The following is a 10,540-nucleotide window of genomic DNA, read 5'->3' on the forward strand; positions in this document are numbered from 1 at the left end:
CAATAGTACACATGAAAGCTGACAGCCAGCCTTCCACAGCCTTTCAACTTGGAAGCAGACCTTGGATGTGAATTTCAGATGTGTGGGCCAATCACGTCACCTCTCTGTGTCTCGGTTTCCTCCTGGAGACAGTTGACTGACTACTGCCTGTGGAGTGGTTAGAGCAGTGCTTGGCACACAGTAAGTGCTCACTAAATACCGACCCTTTCCATTACTAGCTCAGAGCCCTTATTAGGAGGGCTCCCTTTCCTTCCTAGGCCAGGCATGCCCTTGGAGATAACGTTCAACCTCCCAGGAGCAGCCTGGGGTTCCACCCTCTCCAGGGCTGCCCTGAGACCCTGTGCTCCTCCCAAGGGAGACCAGGCAGAGCCCAGCGTGTGCCCTGTGCCATCTCTCTGGCCACAGGCCCGAAGCAGCTGTGCCCACGCGTGCGGCCAGCCTCTGGCACGTCGGACGGGGTGGACGTGCGTCGGTGCCGGGAAGCTCTGCTCCGGCAGCTGGTGATTAGGAAGTCACTCTCCGTAACGGACAAGGCCTAATCAGTCTGCCAATAATTACCAGGCCCAGAACGTGGCCGCGATTCAGGGGAGATGATCCCTGAAGACTAGAGCCACTTAAATCCTGGCATTGACCACAGGTCCCCTTGGAAACCCATAACTCGCAGCACAATTTAGCCGATAAACTAATTGATGTTCTCCAAGGCAGTCAGCTCGCGCCCAGGCAATCGAAATGGGCTCTAATTGCCAACATCCTTCAGGTAAGTAGCCCTCCACATTCTCGTGCCACCCAAGAGGCCCGAGCAGGAACTGAGTCCCTCGGCAAACCGGTCCTCTGACTGCATTTAATTAATCAAAATAAAGTTCACAGAAAGAGTTAATCAAAGAACATATTAAAGGAAGTCATGATATCGGGATGTTTCACACCAAAGCAGGATAGGCAGCTTCGCTGAGTTTGTGAGAGGCAGCCCCTTGAAGAAATGTTCCCCAGCTTTTCAAAGCTGCCTGAGCAAGGAACAGCACGGGTAGAGGAAAGACCAGTGGACTTGGAGGCTTACAGAACTGGGCGAGCCCGGCAGTGCCGTCCACATAAGACGTGTGGCCTTAGGCAAGTCGTTTCACCTCTCTGAGCCAGGCGTTTCTCACCCATAAAGTGGAGGTGGAAATGGTGGGTGGAAAGTGCCTTGCACAGGGCTCTGCACGCAGTCAGCTGTTGGTGGCACGGTGTGGATGTGAACACTGGCACCTGCAGTGGGCTGTTTGGTGTCCTCTGAAGGGTTTTTAAAAGGTAGAGCATAGCGCCCTACAATGTTTGGGTTTGCCACACCACCTCCCTCTCGGGCCAGGGAATCAGGCAGAGCTGGTCTCAGGTCCCAGCTCCGCCTTCCTTCGTGTGGCCTTCATTCACACTTTCCACAAACGTGGATGCCAGGGAAGCTGTTCCCTGTTTCCAATCAGGAAGGGGGGAAATGAGGAGCCAGCTTTGGGATTATTGAGCTCAAAGAACTCACTACTTGGACTACTATCCAGCAATCAAAAGGAACAAACCACTAAAACACGCTACATCATGGATGAACTTCAAAAACGTTAGGCTACGCGGCAGAAGCCAGGCACAAGAGACCATGTGTTCTATGATTCTATTTGTATAAAACATATAGAAAAGGCAAGTTAATAGAGAGAAAATAGCTTAGTGGTTGCCCGGGGCTGAGGGCGGGGAGAGATTAACTGTAAGTGGGCCTAAGGGTCTTCTTGGGGGTCTGAAAATGTTCCAAAACTGATTTGTAGTGATGTGATGGCTATACTACTAGGTAAATTTACTAAAAATCATTGAATTGTCTACCTGAAATGGATAAATTTTATGACATGTAAAATATACCCCCAATAAAGTTGTTGAAAAAGAAAAGAGAAAAGAAAGGAACATACTCCTGTAGCCATGAATCTGGCCAGAAAGTTGCCATCAGCAACTGACTCCAGATACTCCCGAAGCCTGCGTTGGGGCACTGAGAAGCTGCTGCAGAAACGCCACACGTCACTGCCACCTTGCTTTCCGGCAGGAATCGTCAGAGCAGCCTTCCAAATCTCCCAGGAGAGCAGCCGCACGGAGAACCTGCTGTGCTTCCCGAAAGCCAGCTGCAGGGAGGCAGAGAAACGTGGCTCTCTTTGCGACCTCTGCACTCCAGGAAGGCAGCCTCGCAGGCACCACAGGGAGGTACCACCAGGAGTCGCAGGAAAGAGGGCTCTCTGGGCAAAGGGACAGCAGGGATAAAGGCCCTGAGGTGTGTTCAGAGACAAAAGGAGTCCAATTGGACGGGCCATGACAAGGAGTTTGGATTTTCTCCCAGGTGAAATGGGAGCCACTGATCAGTCTTAAGTAGGTGGTTGCCGTGATCACATTGTACTTCAAGAAGGTCCCTCCAGCTGTGTGTGGAGAACGGGTTTGGGGGACAAGAGTGGAAGCCAGAGACCAGCGAGGAGGCCCCTGCAGTCTCGAGATGAGACATGATGGTGGCCAGGATCAGGGTGGTGGTGGAGAAGCTGGAAGGAAATGGGTGGGTTTGAGATGTGTCTAGGAGGTAAAATCTACAGGACATGGTGAAAATTGGATGTGAGTGTTAGGGGGGCATAGAGACAACCCCTAAGTTCCAGACTCCTAAGCTTAGAAAAGCACCTTACTTCTCTCTCGGTTTCCTCTTCGCTGGACTAGGGGTGACTATGATGGGTAATTAATTCATTCAACAGATATTTGCAAATCGCCTACTATGTGCCTGACAGTGGGGGTAAAAGTGGTTTCCCCAATGTCTGGCCCTAGAGTAAGTGCTCAGGAAAAGTTTTCTTTTTCCTTTATCTTTCAAAACTCAACTCAGGTGCCCCTTCCCTCAGGAAGGCTTCCCTGATCCCACCCCAAACCACACTGCTCTCACACACCTCTAAGCCATGGCAATCAGAGTCCCTGTGTGGGGACTGGACTGAACCAGGGAGCAGGGTGGACCAGATAAAGCACAAGGCCTGGATGAGGCATATCCCCTCCAGGGCTAGAAGGTAGGGGATGGGAGGAAACGGAGGGTACAAACACCTCAGATTTCAAACGTTAGCAACCCCAAGAACACATTATTTCTTTCCACTGGACCTTTGTTAATGCTCTTTCCTTCTATCTGAAATATCTGTCTTTTTATTTATCCTTTGACTCAGCTTGGATGTTGCCTCCTCCAGGAAGCCTGCTTTGCCCAACCGGACCGAGTTCCTCCTGTATCCATGTACTCCCTGCATGCTTCGCACACCACAGTCAACACTTCTCACACCACATGGCCATCACCTGTCTGTCTTCCCACTGGATGGGGAGCCCCTCAGGGGCAGGGAGCCCCAGGAAGTCAGGGTGGGGAACTGAGACAGAAGTGACCTGAAGCTTTCGACATCCGGTCAACACATAGTTACTGAGCACCTACTTTGTGCCCGGCCCTGGTCTGGGTGCCTTGGTGAAGGCAGACAGACGAGAAGGGAGAGATGGGAAGGATTCAGCGGAGGAAGAACAAAGGGGGAGGCCTCTGTGGGAGTCAGAACCAGCTAAGTTTTGCTGTGGTAACAAATAAACCCTGCAATCTCAGAGACTTCATACAACACAGTTTATTTCTTGCACATGAGAAGTCTGTTGTGGGTAAGCACGGTTTAAGTTCCAGCTGGTGACGCCGGGGCCCAGAACCCCTCCATCACATGCTCTGCCATCTCAATCTGTGGCTTCCCAGGCTCCTGCGGCAGGAAGAAAGGGGTGAAGGAGGCTCCTGGGCTCTAACTGCCTCAGCCCAGGAGTGACACCCTTCTGCTCAGAGCCCACTGGCCAGGACTGTCTATGACTCCACCCTCACTGCAAGGGAGGCTGGGAAATGTAGAGAAGCACATGCAGCATCTCTGCCACCGCATCCAGGCCCAGCGAAGGCATGTGTGTGAAAGGGGGAAGGAGAGGGGTATTTGGGAGTGGCCAGTAGACTATTTTAAGGATAGAGCCCCAGTGCCTGGCACCGACTTGCAATAAAACCCCAGGGACTGGTTTCTTGTTTTTTCGCCTTTGGTTTTGTTTTTGTGTGTGCGTGGTTGTTGAAGGAATAAAGGAAGGAACAAGTGGGTCTGCAAGGCCTCAGCTTTGAGTCTCTCTGGCCCTAGAGCACTAGAGCGAACAACGCCTTTTATCAGTGGTCAACTTGATGCCAGGCACTGTGCTAGGAGCTGCACGCATGGCTCCATCTCATTTAATCCTTAGAACAATGCTGGGGGAGGTTAGAGATGGCTGTGCCCGTATTATAGATGAGAAGGTGGAGGCTCAAATCATTTGTTCACGACTGAAGCTGAGGGTCAATCCTTTCCGTCACGGTGCGTTGGTACAATCACTCACAGGGGCAGAGAGAAAAACATCAAATGTCTGGGAGGGTGGGTTTCTCCCTCTTCAAATGGTCCCATATCTGAGGAGGTAACACCCCCCCCCCCCCGCCCCCGGACCAATCAACTCTGGAAGCAGGAGAGAGTGGGTGCATCCCTGAGCAATTGCCTCACCTATCCACACTCAGCTGCAACTTAACTTTCCTCAACTGCAAATGCACAGGACAGCCCGGTCTCCTGGGGGGTCGGGGGATTCGATGAGCAGGTGTCGGTAAGCGCTGACCCCCGGGAAGTCCGGTGTAAGCCGTCCACATGGCCGCTGTTGGGCACCTGCCCCCAGAGGATGTCTGTGAGCAGAGGGAATCTGGCGAGCGCCCCACTTGGCCTGATGGCGACGATGGGGTGTTTTAGAGCTTCCAGTAGGCAGCTGGGCGAGGTGGAAAGCCAGCTTAGAGGGAAGGCCGGGTCTACATGCTTCATGCGCCTCAGGGCAAGACCCTAGCTTCTGTGTTGTCCATCTGAAAATGAGCGAAATCTGAAAAAACAAATGCTCAATTTTTCAGAGGGCTTTTGTACTAGGAGATGATGGGTTGAATGCATCTTATAAACCCCAAGTCCTCCTCTGTCCCTGCGCCCCCCTGAACTGTGAGCTCCCCAAGGAGAGGAGCTGGGTCTCAGACACTCTTCTGGTCCCCTTCTTCCTCCATCCAAGAAGGTGACTAAAAACTGTTTGCAGAAAAGCCACGCAGCCGGTCCATCCACCAAACAGGGGCTGCTCTAACTAACTCAGAGTCTAAGGCCTGAGGACATTTTGGAGTTTCCTTTAAGTCAGAGGTTGCAAGCTGGCAATGAGTGAGCCAAATTCAACCTCAGACAAGTTACTTAACTTTTCTGTACCTTGGTTTCCTCATTAGTGCGATGGGCATAACAATGGTAATACCCAGGATTGTCGTGAGGATTAAAGGAATTAACATGCCTAAGGTGCTTAGGACAGTGCCTGACACATAATGTGGGCTGTGTATATGTTGTTGTTGGTGTTATTATTATTATTTGATTCACATGACATTAAATTTTTTGGATTTAAGTGTCTTTAGATGGCATCTTCATTTTACCCCAGTCTCCACCACTCTCTCTTGTCCTGCACCCAGGCAGCTGTGTGTCCTCCAGCAAGCCCTTCCTCTTCTCCAGGTCTCAGTTTCCCCAGGTGTCAAATGGGCTCCAGAACCCCTGTCCACTTCCCAGGCTTGCTCTGGGATGGGGACAGTGGAGAGGACTTCTCATCCCCCAGGATCCCTGATTCCCTTCTCAGCAGAGCTGGGCAACTCTGGTCCTGTCCCCTCTCAACGCTGAAAAGAGAAATCTCACACCAGCTGAGACAGAACTGCAGCCACAGAGCTCCACGATTCTCTAGATGCATGTTTTATTATCATTAGGATGATGATCATTGACAAGGGGAAAGTGCCAGAGGGTCACAGACAAACCACAACTTTCTCAGCGATGTCTGCATATTCCCACACACGTTTATTCCCACAGCCAACACACAGCACAGCACAGCACAGCACCACAGGGTGTCTCCACTTACAATGGTTCCCCAAGAAAAACACAGCTGTGGGTCAGGGCTCTGCCCACCCACAAAAGGATGCCGAAGATGGGGAGGAGATCCTGGGTCTTGGGGGTGAAGGTTACTCATGGCGAATCCTGATATGGGGCAGGGGATGCAAGCTGGATTTGGATGGCACAGCTTCAATTCCACTCCACCCTCACTGGCTGCTTGCCCCAGAGGCTCCCTGCCCCATATCTGGGAATCCCTTAGAAGACACGGAAGGGTCATTGTAGCCAGGGTTAAGGAAGGGGAGCAGGCCTGCAGGGGTGAGAGGAGAGAGACTCTGGGATCTGGCCCCTTGTCAGCCATGCAAGGTGGAGTAATATGGGTGTGTGTATACAGGGTGCTCAGGTTTATGGTCAGGGATCTAAGGAGGAGAGAAAGAGGGGTCTCAAAGGGATGGGGCACACAGGGCTCCAGATATCCTTAGATCCCAAACTCAACTTTACAGCAAACTGGGCTCACTCCTCCAGGGGCTCCCGGGTCCAGGCCGCCCTCCGCCCGGGGTGCTGCCGCTTCTCCTCAGCCCCCTGGCCCCTGCTCAGGTCATCTAGGAGCCCCAGCAGGAGGCTGGCTTGACCACAGGCTCCCCGGGGCCCACATGGGCTTCCCAGGGCCCTCTTGCCCGGATGCTGGCGTTTCTCAGGCATCAGCTCCCCCTCCTCCCTCTCCTCTTCCTCCTCTTCCCAACTCCTTTGGGCCTGGGGATCCACCAGTCGTCTGCCCGGGTGCTGCCTCTTGGTGAAAGTGTACCCGAGCCAGGAGGAACGCCGGCCAGGGTGCTGCCGCTTTTGCTGGGTTGCATCAGCTGACCATGCAGCCTCATCCTCCCGCCGGCCGGGGTGCTGCCGTTTGTGGCGTCCCACAGCCCCTTCTTCTGCCTCCTCCTCTTCAACTCGCTCTTCTGCCTCTTCCTCCCTTTTGCCTGGATGCTGACGCTTGGAGAGCCAGTTGGGTTGAAAAATCTGGGACTCTGGAGAAGGAAAGATGCCAGTGAGGGACCCCTGACCCCTGAGTACCCACTCCAGCCTTCCTCCCAGTCAAGGCAGATTCCCACACACTCCACCAGTCATGGCCCTGCACCTCCCTCTCAGGACTTACAGACACACACACACACAGATGGTCAAAGGCATGACCTCTGATTCCAACCCCAGCTCTGCCACTCCCTAGCTGTGTGACCATAAGCAACTCACTTAACCTCTCTGAGCCTCAGTTTTTTTCTGCGTATAATGATGGTAATAACAGTACCTATCTAAGAGGTTATTAGGAAGATGGAATAGTGTGATACGTGGTTTGAAGTGCTTGGGACACTGCCTGGTATATATGTGCCTACTAATTAAAACTGTCAACACACACAGAGACTCTCTCTTCCTCCCTCCCCCTGCCCGCACAGAATCTTCCCCACTGAAGGGGAAATATTCTCAGCTCTCTGTGAAATAGCCCCAAGAATGAGATGGAAGAGCAATCTGATCCCAGGAAATGGTCAGCTCACGACCCTTGTGAGGGTGTGGCCAATGAGACTTTCTGAGCTTCTGAAAGGCAAGCGGCCGGATGACCAAGTCGCTCCCTCGCCCTCGGCGTCCCGCTTTCCCCCAGCGCTCTCCGCGGCCTCCTCTGGCCCGGCAGCCCCGGACAGCCCGCCCCTCACCTGATTCGCGCTCGCCCTGGTCCTCTCGCAGCCGCTGGAGGTCTTCCCGGAGGAGGAGTAGGCGCTCCGCCTGGCGCAGGAGGTCGTCCAGGCCCGGGTGCTCGGCGCCCATCGCCGCCTCCTGCTGGGCCGCCTCGGGCTGTGAGCGGCCGCCGGGAACGCCGGTCAGGGTCAGGGTCAAAGCCATGGCGAGCAGCGACCAAGGGCTCGGCATCGCGGAGTCTGGGGTCGGGGGCAAAGAGAGAGACCATGAGCGCCCGCGCCCCGGCTCCCAGCCCGCTCCATCCCCCGCTCTGCGGTCCCAGCGGGTCCCGAGGCCAGGGTAACGAGCCGTTCAAACATCCTCCCCGGTGCAGGACCACCTGGCCCCTCGAGCGGGGGCGGGGGCAGCGGGAGAATCTGCCTCGGGCTCGGGGCGTCCTCACCCATGGGGATGCCTGGAGTGCCTGCCCGCGCCCGGTTCTGCCTGCGCGAGCCAGGACGCCGCGGGGACCCCTCCGCCGCCGGCCCTCCGCAGCGTCAGGGGCGCCGGGGAAACCAGCGCGGGGGTGACTCGCCGGAGCGACCCCTCCAAGACCGCAGGGCCGGCCCGACGGCAGGGAGGCTGACGCCGCGTCGCAGGCTGAGATTCTCCCCAAGGCTCCCAGGGCAACATTCCTATCCCAACACTCCTCCAACTTTCTTATTCCAACGCCATCGTTCTAATTCCAACGCTAAGAGTCTATTTCCAAAGCTAAGATTCCATGGCTAAGATGGGAATCTAATTCCAACGCTAAAATCTATTTCTAGCGCTGAGACTGAGATTCTAAGGCTAAGATTCGATTCCAACGCGAAAATTCTGTTTCTAACGTCCAGATTCGTATTCTAACTCCCAGGCTCTCGCGCCGACGCCCTGACTGCTTGGTTCTGCCCCCCTGTCCCGGCGCAGACCTAAGGCGGGCATCCCGGCGGAGGTGGGATGCGAACCTCCCATCGGAAGCCTGGCGCCGAGCGCTTCAGACGCCAGGACGTGGGTGCACAGGAGGGAAAGCCGCCAGTGTGCCCGCGCCGTGGAGAGCCGGGCATGAGCGCAGCGCCCGCCGGTGCGCCCACCCCGCGCTGCGGGAGGCTCGCGGGGACCGCAGCCGGGGCGCACCCGAGGGCGGGGGCAGAGGGCCCCCTTTCCAGCGCTGCGGGGGAGAGGGGACCGAAGCGGTTACCTGCCCGGTGCGAGTTCTGCGGGACCGGTCCGGGATTCGGGGGCTTCAAGACCGCAGTTTCGGGGTCTGGAGTCGGCGGGCCAGGAGTCCGGGAGCGCTCGCAGGACCCGGGGCGCCGGCTGCCCGCTCCTCGGCGGGGTCGCTGCTTATATCCGCGCGAGGCGGCGGCGCGGGTGAGGTCAGCCGGGAGGGGTCGGCGGGCCGGGAAGGGGCGCTGACGGCAGTCGGCCCCGAGGGTACCCCGCTCGGCCGGCCGCCTGCCAGCGCGGCCGGAAATCTGGGGCGGGGGCAGTGGGGGTGGGAGGGGAGGCGAGGAGGCACGAGCCGCAGGATGGGGTGCTGGGTAGGCTCGTTTCTGCACCAGCTCCGAAGGTCTGTTGTTTAAGAGATCACTCGAGCAGGGAACAGAGAGAGAGGGAGAGAGACGGAGAGAATCTCTGCCCCCCTGTCCCGGCACAGACCTAAGGCGGGCATCCCGGCGGAGGCCGGGATTCAGAGAATCACACAGTTAAAATGAGACACGCAGGAAAGAACGGGAGATAGAGAGACAGAGACTGTGAGGCGCATACAGAGAGAGACGGAGAGATACAGAGCAGACACACACGAAAGAGACACTCATCAAAGAGACAGAGACAAAGAGAGTCCAAACAGAGAGAGACAAAGAGAGAGAAGGAGAAGGAGGGGTAGGGGACAAGTGGGATCTGGGCTCTGATCTTGACTGTCACCTCTGGCAAATGCCTTTTCCTCTCTGGGCCTCAGTTTTCTCATCTGTACAGTGGTGGAGGGGAACAGCTTTCAGAATTTCAAAACTGGTGGCCTGTGGGCTACCGCCAGTTCACAGATGTCTTTGTTTGATTCCCACAATGTTCTGAAAAAAACCTGAATAACCAACACTCAAAAACCAGGAGAACTCAGGGAAAAAAATGGATTTATGGCTTCTCTTAAAAAAGAGTGGACCTGCATTTCCCGCTGACAACAGCCAGCTGGAGCTGAGCCTGGCTGCCCCTGGGCACCACACTCTCCACCCTGCCCTGCTGTCTCCAAAAACATTGCTCCAGTCACTGAGGAGGGACATTAGAGTTTGTGGCCTCTGGACCAGAAGTCTGTTGGGGTCCACCCCGCCCAGGCAGAGGAAGGGAGAGAAGGGCATGCAGGGAGGAGCAAAGTATAGATGCCAACAGGCTGTCCCCCAATTAGTCCCCAAAGTCACATGACACCTTAGAAGAGAGCACTGCCACATCTAGTCCTGGGCCAGCTCCATCCTGAAACATTTAAGGGCACCCGCTGTGCCAGGCTCCTGGGTCAGTCCTAGAGACACAGAAGCTAGACAGGCCCACTTGGAGAGAACCGCATGTTAGGCAGAGGAAACAGTATTGGCAAAGGCTTCTCCTACCTCTGGTCAGTCCCAGCGTTGTTCTGTCTCTTCATACAGTATTTCTTCAGTCTAAAAGTTTAACTGAGTACCTCTTGTATGCCCCAGGCCATGCTAGTGTTTTGGCAAGGGATTCCAAAGCTGTTTAATTATTACTCCTTCCCTTGGCAGAATACCCAGCTTTCCTGACATGCCCACCATCTCCTTGCATCCTCGCATCACCAGTGGGATAAACAAGGCAGAGACTATTCATCTCACTTCACAGATTGAAACACACAGGCCTGGAGAGGCAGAGACATTGAAGGGTAGAGGTGGAAGGGAACTTTCAGATCACCAGCTAGAGTTCTCTCCTCA

The 10,540-nt window shown here is 55.2% G+C and overlaps 1 protein-coding gene across 2 annotated transcripts; it reads right to left on the reverse strand.

Annotated features, from left to right (window-relative positions):
• Positions 1-5,746: 5,746 nt before the first annotated feature.
• TRH (thyrotropin releasing hormone) lies at positions 5,747-9,218 on the reverse strand. 2 transcript variants are annotated; one of them, XM_023619925.2, is made up of 3 exons: positions 8,815-9,218; positions 7,616-7,837; positions 5,747-6,940 (listed from the first exon to the last, which is right to left on the reverse strand). In XM_023619925.2, exons 2-3 carry the CDS (start codon positions 7,827-7,829, stop codon positions 6,429-6,431), a joined length of 726 nt encoding a protein of 241 aa, XP_023475693.2. In that variant the 5' UTR covers positions 7,830-7,837; positions 8,815-9,218; the 3' UTR covers positions 5,747-6,428. The 2 variants fall into 2 exon arrangements, with proteins under 2 accessions (XP_023475693.2, XP_023475692.2); XM_023619924.2 differs by lacking the exon at positions 8,815-9,218 and adding an exon at positions 8,041-8,273.
• Between the last annotated feature and the right edge of the window lie 1,322 nt (positions 9,219-10,540).

Source organism: Equus caballus, chromosome 16 (genome assembly GCF_041296265.1).
Source record: "Equus caballus isolate H_3958 breed thoroughbred chromosome 16, TB-T2T, whole genome shotgun sequence".
Lineage (NCBI taxonomy): Eukaryota > Metazoa > Chordata > Mammalia > Perissodactyla > Equidae > Equus > Equus caballus.